This window comes from Porites lutea, chromosome 2 (assembly GCF_958299795.1).
Source record: "Porites lutea chromosome 2, jaPorLute2.1, whole genome shotgun sequence".
In the NCBI taxonomy this organism is placed as follows: Eukaryota; Metazoa; Cnidaria; class Anthozoa; order Scleractinia; family Poritidae; genus Porites; species Porites lutea.
The window spans coordinates 32822947-32837946 of NC_133202.1; the positions used below are offsets into that span (position 1 = coordinate 32822947).

General features: G+C 38.7%; 2 protein-coding genes across 2 annotated transcripts in view; both read left to right on the forward strand.

Moving 5' to 3' along the window:
- Positions 1–4358, forward strand: part of LOC140928369 (uncharacterized) — a 26957-nt gene extending 22599 nt beyond the window's left edge. Inside the window, exons 6-7 of the mRNA XM_073378110.1 lie at positions 2594–2734; positions 3863–4358. Of these exons, the coding sequence (XP_073234211.1) occupies positions 2594–2734; positions 3863–4338 (617 nt within the window). The 3' untranslated portion in view covers positions 4339–4358. The remainder of the gene's footprint in view (positions 1–2593; positions 2735–3862) is intronic.
- A 4520-nt stretch (positions 4359–8878) lies between these two features.
- The window catches only part of LOC140928380 (uncharacterized), a 39445-nt gene continuing 33323 nt past the window's right edge, over positions 8879–15000 (forward strand). Inside the window, exons 1-2 of the mRNA XM_073378119.1 lie at positions 8879–8899; positions 10992–11252. Coding sequence (XP_073234220.1) covers positions 11032–11252 — 221 coding nt within the window. The 5' untranslated portion in view covers positions 8879–8899; positions 10992–11031. The remainder of the gene's footprint in view (positions 8900–10991; positions 11253–15000) is intronic.

The window sequence follows — 15000 nt, forward strand, 5'->3', positions numbered from 1 at the left end:
AAGTGTCAGAAGCCACTTTGTCTTAAAACCAGAATTAAATCTACCATCAGGTCTTCTTAGGAGCATCTTAGGACAAGAGATTACCACCCACGAATCAGCCTGATTTGTTGCGAGACAGGTTTGAACGTGGGTGGTAATTGCGCAACATAGCTTTGCAACTCGATTTGCAGAAATATTGAAAAACAAATTGCTCGTTTTTGTTTCAAGTTTTTCCTTAGCTTTGAAATATAAAAGTTCTAGCATATTTTTATGTTTCTTCAGGTAGGGACGGTAGAGATGGAAGAGTGGGTCCCCGGGGACTTCGAGGACCCCCGGGACCAAAAGGTATGATCTGTGCTGCCTAGAGCAGATTAACCGGGCATATGATACGAGAGGTATAATTATGTGCACCATAAATTATTGGCCAAACATAAGTTGTTGAGCATGAGGTTTTCTCTGCGCAACTGACACAAAAATACCTGTTATATGAAGATCACTTTATGTAAATGTAATGGGAAAAATTATTTAATATCTGATGTGGCACGGAATGTAACAAAGGTAGAACTATGCACATAACAAATAGAGCTTACAATAGTTTGTGGGAAAATACAGTGCCGGCCAAAGATCTTACCACCATTCAGTTCGCTTACGGAAACCTGCCTTAACTAGACCTTCCGCCCTTCTCTGAATTCATTCATTTGTCCCCTGCAATTGTAGTAGATAAACAAGTTCAGATTATTTTGACTCCTAGTGTATTACCGCACACCCTTACTCTCTTAATAACCTTTATTAATAGTTCTCGAAAGTCGAAGGAACGTCGTTTAACGATCAACGTGTAGCGGCTAAGTTTATCATTTTAGCACTTTGGAAGATTAAAATAAAGGGATGGCATGAACGTGAATCATGAACGTCTAGTAAACAATAAAATTGGAAAGTAGTTTCTACAGTTTTTAAGCAATCGTTTTGTTTTGTTTTGTTTTTGTTTTTTTGTTTTTTGTTGTTGTTGTTGTTTTTTTATGGTAATGATAATCGAAAATATTTTATTGATAACGTACTAACTATTAAAATTAATCCTATTTACAATTAATTCACTCTAAAAACACTATTTCGTCAAAACACTATTTACAATTCCTTTCGTTAAAAAAAACACTTAGTTTTGATTACAAAAGAAAAATTCATTTCATTAATCAAAAATTATTCAAATTAAGAACATTTCGTTTCAATTAAAACAATTCATTTCGAATAAAGAAAGAAGAAACTATTTTTAAGGTCAATTGCATTCTTACTAAGATAATCACTAAAAAAACACTAAAAAAGAGGAAAACTAAATAGCGTTCACAACGTGTTAATGACGAATATTTGCCATTTAAAAGTAAGGAAACACATCAATAGTCCGATTGAATAGCTCCTTCAACATCTTCGACGTCAATATCAACATTCTTAATGTCACATGGTACTGTTCTTGTCCTGAGCCTCTAAGACAAAACCAACGCAGATCTCAAGAGTGCGAATGAGGTTCTGGTTCTGATCCATGAGATGGTTTCGGCATACTGCTCGCATTTTTTTATGGCAATCAGCTGTGCTAAGCGGCTATGATACATCAAGCACTTCTTTCCCATTCCGCCAGTTGTGGTGAAGACAAAGGTGTCAGGGGCACCCAACGAGAATATAGTTCAAAACCACTTAAACATAGCATTGTTAAACGTGTTTTAGTTTTTAAACGTTGGATATGGGCATATTTTTATCCCCTATAAATTTTTCATCTGTTCGGATTTCCTAGCTGAAAGTCTAGTGATCCGAAAATTATAGGGATCAAAACTTACCTGTTCGAAAATTTCAGCCAGAAAAAAGGCTCCCGAAAATTTTAGGTGACCTTTTTAGGGTAAAAATCCGTTGAAAATGGGCAATTTTACCATTTTTTAGATGTTCGAAAATCCTAGGAGAGGCAGGCAAGCAAGAAATTTTACAACAAATGTTCCGAAAATTCTAGATCTCAAATCGTCTTCCGAACAGATATTTTTCCGAAAATTGTCGTTGGGTGCCTCTGAGGTGTAAATGTTCCATTCTCGATGTCCAGGACTCTCTTTGAGTAGAGACGCTTTTTCTCGTTCTCATGGATACAATAAATTTGTTGTGACTCTAGGTCCCTATACGATACAGTATTAGGGTGACAGGCCCTCACATCGATGAACGCTGATCGATGTCGCTCCCAGAAACCACGCACCTGAATATCTAACCTCGCATCCTGAGCTTTGTTAGATCCTCTGTTTAAATGTTCGCCGGAGATGTGTTATTTTATTTTATTAGAAATCTCACTCGTTCGCTCCGCTCACTAGCCTACACCGCTGACGAAACTAAACTCTGCCGATTAAGTCCGTTTGCCAAACAGCACCGAAATTCTTTTTCTGAGCCCCCAGCTGTGTACCAGGATTTGAGTACGCGCACCATGATTGGTCTGTAAAAAATGCCATAGTCGATTTGCCAAACAAGATGACAGCTCACGGCGTAAACATAATAGCGTACTCGCGTACTTTCCAAGAAGTCCTGTACATGTGGATTCATATGTAATGTAATGAGTAGAATATGATCCATTCATCCTTTTCATGTTCCCCAGGAGATGTTGGTAAAACTGGAAGTGTTGGCCCCCAGGGTCCCCCCGGACCACAAGGAGAGAAGGGAAAGGGACTGTCTGGGGTGAAATACGTTCGCTGGGGAAGGACCAACTGCTCTGGAAATGCTACGACGGCGTACAGTGGTAAGGTTGGGTATTTATTTATTCATTTAATAAATTGCGTCACATTGTATGTCATAGAGAAGAGATCATTTTAAGAATAACTTACTTTCTTTCATTTGACTAAAATTATATGACATAAAAGAAATAGCTGTGATATGCGTCAACTTGGATCAGGTAAGAATTACAGTCGACTCTCTCTTAATGGACACCTCCATAAAATTGACACCTCGGTAAAACGAACCCATAGAGTTGGTCACTACCTTCACATACTCCTTTTTTACTCTCTATAAGACGAACACCACGCTTTATCTGTATGTCCATTGGGCCATCCTTAAAGAAGTGATGGCAAGGCTTGAGAGAGGATATGGATTACTGGCTGTCTTCAATTTCTCTTTAATAGCCAGGGGCACCCAACGTCAATTTTTGGAAAATATCTGTTCGGAAGACTATTTGAGATCTAGAATTTTCGGAACATTTGTCGTAAAATTTCTTGCTTGCCTGCCTCTCCTAGGATTTTCGAAAATCTAAAAAATGGTATAATTGCCCATTTTAAACGGATTTTTATCCTTAAAAGGTCGCCTAGAATTTTCGGGAGCCTTTTTTCTGGCTGAAATTTTCGAAAAGGTAAGTTTTGATCCCTATAATTTTCGGATCTCTAGACTTTCAGCTGGAAAATCCGAACAGATGAAAAATTATTAGGGGATAAAAATATGCCTATATCTACCGTTTAACAACTAAATTGCGTTAAACAATGCTATGTTTAAGTGGTTTTGAACTATATTCTCGTTGGGTGCCTCTGAATAGCATCCACTCGCGCAATGTTAATGGTCTTAATGTCATGGTGGGATCGAAACCCACCAACCATGAGCGAGGTTTGTGATACACCAATCTCTAACAACCACGGTGGTACAAATAGTTCAACTCAGTAAATCGCCACTATCGCCTGATGAAGACCTGCAGTGTGCGGTCGAAACGTCGCCATCAATACCAAAAAGTGACAATCGTGAGACAAACGATAAAAACTAAGCCTGAATAGTGCTTTTTTCGCTACTTGAACAGCGTCTGCAAAGCTTGTTTGAAGCCTTTAATTACTTAGCCAGAAATGATCTCTCAAACGTCAAATTTAATTTACCTCTCACTTCCTATTAGGTAGAATAGGTGGAGGGCATTATACTCACCGTGGAGGCGGAGCAAACTATCTTTGCCTTCCAAACACTCCAAAGTACGACAAATACAAACCAGGCAATCAGGGTACAGCATATGTGTTCGGCGCTGAGTACGAAGTGTCACTGTTTAACCCTTTTGAGGAAAATGTCCATGACCACGACGCACCTTGTGCCGTCTGCTTTGTCGAGTCACGTGGTTCGATGCTGATGATGCCAGCACGGAACGACTGTCCCAGTGAATGGACCGAGGAGTATCATGGGTACCTGATGACTGAACATTATAATCACCAGAGTCAAAAAGATTTCATCTGCGTTGACAAAGATGCTGAGTATATCCCTGGCAGCCAAGCGAACCTGAATGGTGCATTGTTGTACCCGGTGGAGGGACATTGTGGCACATTACCGTGTGGTCCATATGTTCAAGGTCGAGAGTTGACTTGCGCTGTGTGCACCAAGTGAAGGATCTAAGGACTGTCCTTTCTACATCAACAACAAATGATTTAAAAAAGTAAACTGTGATGATTTGAAAAAAGTAGTTCAGATGCCATGTTGACACATAATCAGTTCGTTTTAAATTGTTTGCGTCTAGGCACAACTGCAACTTGCAAGTAATACAAATAATGATCAGCTGAAATACTTGAACATTGTTTTTAAGGAAAAGTAATATGCGAGTCTTTCCCATGTGGTCTCATGAAGGGATTTTTACAATCAGCGTTACATAGTAACCACATTCTTTAGGTCCCCCAGCAGTATATCAAATGTTGGTCAGTCTTTTATACATGCTCATACAGGTAGGTACAATAATAATTTTGACCCGCTTATTTTGGCAATTTTCCTAGCCATTATACATGTATACCCAAAGCTGAAGACATCTGAGGCTGCCCTTGCATAAGAAACCCAGCCAGACCGGGGTAGACCGGGGTCAAGGGGGATATTTTCCATGATACAGAGCTGGATCAGTAGCTTGCAGGAATTTAGACTCTCAATGATATCTATTTTGCATGCTTTATTAAATTAGACTATTATTTTAGGTAATCACTCAAGTTACCTTTGAAAATCAAGATATTATATATCACCTCTAATGTCATGTAATTAATTCTCAAGGTTGTCAAGAAGTTTCATTAGGCTCAAAATAGAGAGGTTGGTGCTGAATTTTAAGTATCACATACAGCTGTAATGATTACAGTAGAAGTGGGTATAACTATAGATGATGGCGGTCTATAAAGGACACCGACCAGAAATTTTGATCCTTGTGAAGGGATAATGATTTCGCATCAAAATACTTCGCAGTCCGTCTCAAAATCCAAACGTCTTACACAACCTAGCTCAATATTACAAGCGAGCAGAATTCCACCTCCGTGCCTTGTGCGATCGCGTCGATGGACCTGAAAGGAGCGAGTAGATATTTCGGTGCTCTCAATTAACTGATCAAGCCATGTTTCAGTTATGGCTACTAGGTCACATGTTTTGTAGGTCAGCCCACTGATCAGTTCTTGTCCCTTATTAGCCACACTCCTGGCATTGAGAGACCAGCACGACAGTTTCGGCTTGCGAGTTGGTTTATTTTCCCCGCGAGAATTGCGCCTTAGGACAGGACTTGGGTTTGGATGTATATATCCCCTGTTATACTACTACATGAGAAATTTCTGCAATTTGATTGGCTTAAACTAGTGGTATTTCAGCTTAATTTGAAATACCTACATGTGAAAATTACAATCCTTTTGTGGGTAGTAGTATAAACAAATAATAGCATGATTTGTACGTGATATTTGGCATAAATACCACTTGTGATATTTCAAAATTGTCTCAAATTTCACTCGCCTAAAGGCTCGTGAAATTACGTATAACAATTTCGAAGTATCACTTGTGGTCTTTATGCCAAATATCACTACAAATCATGCTGTTACCTAAACAAATAGCATAGCTATGTAATTGGAAGCCAGCGAGCGAATTACAATAGTAATTCAACTTGCCATCGTGGTAGCTTCAGCGACGAGAACGAGGAATTGATAAAGAACAAAAATGGAGGTGTTCAGATTTCTCAAGGTCGATTGTAATAAGTATGTTTTTGAAAGATTCTTTCTTCGCACTCAGCGAAAAATGCACATGTGGAGGAAATTTGCCGTGCGGTCCATATGTTTCAGGTCGAGGGTTGACTTGCGCTGTGTGCACCAAATGAGAGAAATCTAAGATTGGCCTTCATTTCATTTCAAAACAAGTACTGGAAAAAAAAACGCTGTTTATTTGAGGAAGTAGTTCAGATAATGGAGGCATATAATGCAGCTCCTTTCCATTTGCTTCAATCGGTAGACAAATGCAAATGTAGCACAGTTAATGCAAGTAACACATTGAAATAAAGGTAACATGGAAGCACCGGAAATTTTCCACCGTTTCTTTTTTAATTAGTTATTTTAAGTTTTCTGTACGGCGACCTGGGGAAACTCAGTATATCTAGTTTGTAACTGCACTAACGATCCAAATTCACAGTGATTTCGGTTCTTCTTGTTCACACTATCCGCGTTTGTTTAGCTGTAGAGTAGATCCAATATAAGTTGGTCTGAAATGTCATCCGTCTCTTCGCCCTACTCCCTTCACCCCTCCCCCCAAAGGGCCGCCCATTGGGAGGTGGGGCGAACAGACAAATGACATTTCAGACAAATACGAGTTGGTTATAACCAACTTATTGCCGCCTCGTTGGCTTAGTGCGCTTGAGGAATAATTGCTGTTCATGGAGCCATATTGGGGAAATAGGCAGATCATTCCCCACAAGGAAAAAAACACGTAAATAATGTAAAAACAGAAGCGAAAGGTTCCAGGATTGCCAATCATTCTTGGTCCTACAACCACGATATTGATTTAGAAAACACCTTCATTATTGCCAAAGGGAATTTTAGAGTTAGAAAGTTTTTGGACTTCTGGTACACTATGAAAATATCCGATGCGGACAATAACTCTTGCCTTCTCCCAAGAGAGGAGAAGTCGTGACGTCACGTAGCCGTATACGTAGTAGCAAAATTTCTTGATGACAACAAAACTGAAAACGTCACTTTAAAATTAAAAAATGAATTCGCACTGGTTTAAATTGTTTCATTTATTTTGTCAAATGTTGCGGAAATTTTGTTAGGTTGAATCCGAAACTGACCGTATCTAAGTTAAGGAAAAGAAAAAGAAAATGTTTGTGTTCAGTGTGTGTATCCGTGACTCCATAAAGTGGGAGCGTGAAGTTAGAAACGTTCATATCGCAGTCTCTTGCAACGACGGTTAAGAAATAATCGAAAATGTACAAAAAAACGTGATGCTCGTGCAAAGTTGTTGTTTTGCTAATATAAACCTATTGACTTTTTGCTTTTCTCGATGCAAATTAGTAGGTCCAGTAGCCTGAGAAGGGGTCGCCAGGAAAACATATTACGATACTAAAAAGACCGCGTTCGTTGTGTTTGCCATTTTGGACTGTTCGCAAGTTTGCCCAAAATGAAAAGTGGGGAAACTGTTCCCCACCCCTCGCCCTCGCATCTCCTTTCGCGTGCGGCTCTCTTGGGAATTCTCGCGACTTCCCCAAATGGAGAACTTGCTCGCAGGCTAGTCTAATTTCTGCGCATGCATTATTTACCGCTACATGCACATGTTTTCTCGCACGAATTGAACCGTTAATTAGGCTAATTCTTGTTAATGGGTTTCTTTCTGATTCCGTTTAGATCAACTCGTGTGTACATAATATACTAAAAACAATTATTATTTTCAATCTCGGGGAATCTTGGCGTTACGCCAAGATTCACCGAGATTGAAAATAATAATTGTTAAGAAAATTAACATCTCCGCACCGCGTTCAAGTCAATATTTTGCCACTATCCTCCCACGTTGAACCCCTTGAGTGATCCCGTTACTTAATGAATTGAAATCAGCTTTGCAGAAGAAAAAGGTTACGATCTTTGTAGAGTATGAATTTGAACATAGTGTTATTTCATCCCCTAATTTTCTTTATTTTGACATCCGCCATCCTTAGTTGATCAAATGTGTTTATTTTGCTTATTATTATCTTTTTAAAACACTATTTGCTGCTATTTGGGGGAGGACCTTAAAAGAATCCCAATCAAAATAGGGTAGAGCTTTCATGGAATTTTGAAATTAAAAAAAAAAGAAAGAAAATTGCAGCCAAAAAACTAAGCAAACTAAATTAATTTGAATGCCTTCGTTCGATAAGTTCTGTAATTGTTTATGTAGGTTTGACAATTACAAACGTAAATGAGAGTTACTATTCCGTAATCGTCACTAAGCATAAAAATTAGGCCTATATATATATATATATATAATTTTTTTTTTTTTTAATTTTTCCATGTTTTGAAAAGTCATGCTATGACTCCTTTGTTTTGTTATTTATGAATAATGGCCTGTTAATCTTCTACTATGTATCAGTGACCTCCCTTATCCATAGCAAGAGTTTTCCGGGCAGTGCATTGGTTTGTAAATCTCGCAAGGAAATCAGGCTTGTTTTTTCTCTCTTGCTTAATGTCACTTTGCGATATCAATTTCTTTGAACTCAGCGTTTCTCCCTTCGTCCCGGAGTTTGTCATGAAAAACCTCTGAGAGCATTAGGGGGAGAAAAAAAACTTCAAAAGAAAGAGACAGTCTTGGAGAAATGAACGGAAGTCGTTGAAAAAATCTCCATAGAACTTCTCTGCGTATAAGTTCAATATAACCGCCTGTGGAAACGTGACTCATGCTCAAATGTTCATTGTTAAATCAATGGCCGATACGTTACCTAACCATTATCAACAAATTAACCTTTAATAAATAAAGCTGTATTAGCACAAGACTTAAAAGATCGTAATTATTCTTTCTTTCTAACGTACGTTTACTTAGTTTATGCTCCATTAATGACGAAAACAGCTTAAAGTGGTTTTCATTTAAGTTAAGCTGCCAGTTGCGATAAGAAGCCCTGTCTCAGTTCAGGCGTTAAAAAGAGAAGACTTTTCGAGTCAGATCTGAAACTAAGAAGAAAAAAGTCTGAAAAGAAAAACAGGTAAGCAATTTAGACAAAGAAGATTTTTCATCTGGCTCAACCTTACGAGATTTTTTTCCGCGAAAATTTTAGATTCTGATGCCTTTTTGCACGACGAATAATTCTATAAAATGTCATCTTAAACCCTTAAATTCATTTTATGTCAGAATTGACCCGCTTAATTTTCATATTCTCGCCTCTCTTGGTTCAATACATTCTCAATGATCAGAGGTGGATCCAGGTGAAGGGTAGAGGGGGTTGCAAGCCCCACTTTGGGAAGTTTTCAAACTTGTCTGGCTGCCCATGTCTACCCCTTTTTCATACCCAAAATAGTATTATAAGCTATAATATAAGTTCCAGTCCAATCGATCATTACAAGAAGACTGTAGTTATTCCTCTTCTTGACTCTTTAATCATCCAAATGCACGATCGATTTTCTGACGAAGATCGCCACGCCCGCCATCTGCTTTGTCTCGTGCAGTCGATTATAGTGAAAAAGGCACTGCAGCTGGATGATGAAGTAGAAGGCATGCTGTTCTGGGAGAAAGATATTCAATTTCTCAAATCCCTTAGTGGAAATGAGGTACATAGATCGAAAACACTCTGGCGGTCAACAGACAGGAAGCTTCCACTTGGTGTTTGCAACGAAGATGCTTTTCCAACGGCATCTGTCGCCTTCTGGTCATTGCCTGCACCCAACCGACCACAAGCTGAGAAGCTGAGCGATCGTTTTCACTAATGAAATGAATCAAAATCTGCTCTAGGTCAACAATGCCTAAACAGCGATTCTCTGATCTCGCAGTGATCTCAATGTATAGTACTACTTCGAGAGATTCGAACGTCCTTGTAAAGGCTCATCCAAGAAGGCTCCAGTGAAAAGCCTCTTGGAGCAGGGAACCAGCAACGAAAAATCAAAGGACCCTGCCTTTACTGGGAATGGGTTAACTGACAGCCAGTTGTTTATAATTGAAATGCAGTTATTATCGCGTAAGCGTTCCGGATAGCCGGCTGTCAATAATATTTCTAAAAAAAATTCCTTTTGGATGAAGCTGTTTGACGCAGTGGTTCAAATTCAAGGCCTTACTTGCAATTGGTGTTGATTGTAAGTGTAGATATATTGCGAGGGAAGCCTCCCAGTCGTCTATTTCAAAGCGTTAAAAGGGAGGTCGTGAGTTTTAATATCTGCTTTTAGTAACAGAAAAGCAGGTAAGCCGTTCCATAAGAAAAAATTTCCAGGTCTAGTTTAGCTTCACGAGATTTGAATTTTCGTGACAACATTTCAAATCCTAAGCTAGGCGTTGTTCAGCAAGTTACGAATCTTTCAGTGAGTCTAAAGCCATAAAATCAAGTTTTAACGAATTGCTCGGTCAGATTAAATACTTACATTTACAAAACCAAGATTCCTGTGAAATTTGTATGTTTCATATTTTCCCGAAGATATCTGAGACAGATAAAAGCTGTTGCGGCTTGGTTCTCTGTTTTCTTGTTTCCTACCCTTTTAGATCACGTGATGAGTTTTTTTTGTTGTCGTGCGGAGTTACTCGAGATATCAGTTGGAGCGATTCACACGAAGTAACGACGTTTTAACGCTTGACAACGTATATATACCCTTGTTTGTACGGATTGCTTGGTCTTGTCCGACGTATGTATATCCTTGGTTGTACGGATCGGTTTGTTTCGTCCAAATAAAGTGTTAGCGCCTGTTTACAAGTGGATTTGCACCTTACAAAAGCCGTTACCTTAACCAAAGAGATCAATCCGAGTGATTACGTAATTCTGCAGGTCTAGGTTAGAGATTCTCAGAGACAAAAAAAAAAAAGCAACGGTAGTACTCTTAGTTTTTACAATGGCCACTTTTGACGGAAGAGGTCTATTTGGTGGTAACATCTTCAAAAATCCAGCGCAATATATTTTCAAGATTTTACATTGAGCGATAAAAACAAGCAAAAATATCATGTTTTCGGCAATTTCTATTGTGACCTCGTAAAATAGGTGGTAAAATTAACAGGTAAAAGCATTCCCAGTGCTACTTACTTGTTTGTTTGTTTGTTTTCTTTTGTGTGTTAAATATGTAATATGAATTGCATAATCTGTCCAATTTCAAATTTACTAGGTCTGCACACAGGTGAGATACCTCGTTATAGTCTCGGAAAATGGGGGATGAAACGAAAACATCCTATGAAAAGCCGTTCAAGACCATGCCTTTGAATCGTGCTTCTTTAGCCTTCGCGATAATCTTGGTACTAACAGGCATTGTGAAAACAAGTCGGGCTGAAAACAAGGTCATGGACGAACAGAGGGCCGTTCAACAAATGGACACTAATGGTACGAATATGAAAGATCTGGTGGAGCGATTAAAGATGTTGGAAGAGAAGTAAGTTAAATCACCTGTATTTGTTCAACTGATTCCATTCACCAACGGACTTATTCCAGTGTCAAAATGGTCAGTACTTCTACTAATTATGGAGATTTAGGCCTTTTTCAAACGTCGTGCTACTGCCGTGCTATGGTGGCTCGACTCTATCTCGACTGCAGCACGACACTAGTACGACTTGGTTTCAGTCGTCGAATTTAATTCAGTTAAATACAACAGCTGTTGCCGAGAACAAAACACAGCAATAAAGAAACGGTTCAGCAAACTTTTAAATGTATTCTAATGCATTTGTAATTTATGAATAAATAATATTGAGTTCGGCACGACGGTAGCACGACTTTTGAAACCAAGTCGAGCTATACTGCCGTGTAGCACGGCAAGTTTTGCCGTGCTACACGGCAGTAGCAAGACTTGGTTTCAAACGTCGCGCCACTGCCGTGCTAAAGTCGAATTTAATTCGATCAACTGAGTTCGGCACGGCAGTAGCACGAAGTTTGAAAAGGGCCTTATACTGTTACACTTGGCAGAAGCTTATATATTTTAACTGACCGGTCCACTGCGTTTCGGGTCGGAAAATCAGTTTCCTTTGCACATGAATTTATCTTGGTCCAAAAGTAATTGAAACCGCACTAGTCTTTGAAAATATTTCAAAATAAAATTTTTCGGGGGGAAAATCACTTCAGCGCCCAGCGGCCAAATTTTTGCAGTGACAAAGAGTAAAAATAGCGCATATTGTCGAGTTCACCACTTCAAATTTTTTCACTTTCAACGATATTTTCTCACTTCCTAGGATTAAATTGGTCCTTAAATGTAGTAAAGCACACAATTTTGGTCCTTCAAAAGAAACTGATATGTACTAACTATTTTTTGTTTTACACCCACTTTGCCGTAGGCGGGATAGGGTTCAAAAATGCATATTTTCATCCCAGCTCTGTGCAAAATCCCCACTTCTTGTAAACAAACTACCTTTTCAAACCAACAAAGGCAATACCCAAAAACATAGACACATAAAAATGTGTCGTGATTTAAGCGATTTATCAGTTTAGCCGATCGACGAAATATCCCTATTTTCTGTTATGACTGTTTACAATACACGATGGAACTTATTTAGGAAAGGAAACCCTTTCAGCAGAACGCATTAATGAAAATTGATATCATATCATATGTGGCGCTTGTCACGCATTCCCATGCTAGCCTGACTAAAATTGAAAGGCAGGAGATTATTTTATCAATAGAGTATCCTATTTCATTTATTGCTGTTTCCGTTGACAAGCTACAAAATCAAGAATCGTGCATGCATAATGGCTGGAGCATTTACAATAGCAACCTTTTTAGTTTTTCATTCATTAGCATTTATAAAACAATTGGTTGGCTACGAGCTTTTACTTGTTTTGTTTTATGTTTGTCGTTTATGTATACATTTATTATTTTTTTTAAATGTATTTCATATTTCTGGTAGCCCGTGGTATTAAACCGTCAAGTACCTGTTTTCAGGTCTTACCAAGCTCCCCGACCCTGGATAGGGTCTTGGTTTCAACACTGGATGAAAAAACAGATTTGAAATGAGATAAATGTGGGACAAATGTGGTCTAAATATAAAATTTGTCATATTCGTTCACATTTGTGCAAAGCACCAATTAGATATTTGTCTTTAAGACAAATAGGATAATGATGCATTTGCTGTCTAAGACAAATGTGAACAAATGCTGTGTAAACGTAGGACAAATTTAACATTTGCTTTGTGACAAATGCAGATAAATGAGCCAAACTGCAAACAAATGTGTTCAAACTTTGTCAAATAACATATTTGTATGGACAAATATAGAGCAAATTTTATATTGTAAAGTGAGCGTGCCAGGCCAGTACATACGTACTACCCTTCTCTCTTTTCTTCCCTGGCATCTACCCCTTTATCGCTTCTTGCAATTTTCACTTAACACTAGCTTTCAACCTTTCTTTAAAGTGGACTAATGCTGCAGAAGTTCATTCAACTCAACTAGGACAGGTTGAAAGACCATCAGTTCGATCCCTTTCCCCCTCATTTATCACAACCCTTACCTGAAACCCTGATATAACAAAGACACTGCTAAAACAGTAACAATCTTCATTGCATTTCGTTCCTTGAAACTTCTTAAATATCAGAGTTCCACTGTAAAGGGTGCAAGGTGATTACAATATTTAAAGAAAAATGACTCAAGAATTTTAACTGACAATTCTCATTTATTTCACAATGCTTGTCCTGATCTTACAATTAACTGTAAAACAAAACTAAAACATTAAGTTTAACAAGTGTCAGTTCATTTCAGGATGACCAAGTCAAAAGACTTTATTAGGTAGATAAATAAACAGAAAGTGACCAAGCTGGGATTGCAAAAATCACTTTTTTTCCAAAGTGACCGAAATGGGGTCTATAATATGGCCACAGAGTAGACTATCGGTATACAGTAATGGGATAGGGATACTGAGAGGCCAGCAGCACATACCCAGTAAAAATTAACCATTAAATAAAACTTTCCCTTCAGGTACCATTGGTACAACATCCAACAAACTGTATCTTTAGTTAATTACCACAGGAAAGATAACAATCTTCATAGCCTGTGAACAGGCCTTTGGTCGAGCGGGGAACTAACTTGCTATTGTTTTCCCCAAACAGAGAGCCTGTTCACAGGCTACAATCTTCATTGCACTTAGTTCCACTGTTATTAGAGCACCGTAAATCCTCTATTAAGCCCCCTGGGGGGCTTATTTTTTTCAAGCACTTTTGAGGGGGGGCCTAGTTAATTTAGCAAATGCAAAACGCAACACCTGTAGCAAAAATACTGTGGTATGAGACAGAGTAGACTTACGCGTTGTACAATTAAAGTCACTGTCAAAAGTATTTATTTCACTTGTGGGAGCCTAAAAGTAACAAAAACAAAATTCTTATTCTTCAAAAATGTTCTCCACAGAGAACTAGAGCTCAAAGTTGAGAAAGTTAAGCATATGAAGTTGGAGGTCATGCGGCCAAAGACCAAAAACAATATGAACTTTCAGCGTGAATAAGCCATAACTGATTAGTCCACGTTAATTGTTAATTTTTTTGTGAAGTATAAGGATTGGGGGAGGGGGAGGGGGGGCTTAATAGAGAGGGGGGGCTAATTAGAGGATTTACGGTATGTAATTTTACATAATAGCTATTAAAAACACCTCTGTTAAGTGGACACCTTGAGATGGTCCCCGTTTCTCTTTATAACTCACTCTATTTGGATCTCTATCCCGTACGATACAGAAGACGTTCAAACAGCGCTGCTTTAGCGACTTATTAGCGCTGCAACGAGCGCTGCAGAAAGGTTGCACGAACGCTGTTTTCCGTTCGCTGCAGCAGTGCATTTTTGTGACTGCGTTAACGCTGCGGTAGCGACACTGAGAGCTGCAGGAGCGCTGCCGTAAAGATGCAAAAAAATAGCCACACGAGGCCATACGGTCGATAAACAGCTTTTATGCAGCGCTGTGCAGCGTTAGTGAAGCGCTGCAAAGAACAGTTGTACAAAAAAAAGAAATGCAGACTTCAACAATACAATAATCATGAGACATGGTAAAGGAGTTGACAAGAGGCCTTATAGTAGCGGAGTAAAAACCACAAGAAAGACAAAATGCAACTGATACTTTATTAGTATCCACGCGTACACGTTACAAAGGCAGGTGACATATAAAAAATCTACAACAGTCTCGCTTTGTAAATATTCAGTAATCACGGTCACTCATCTAA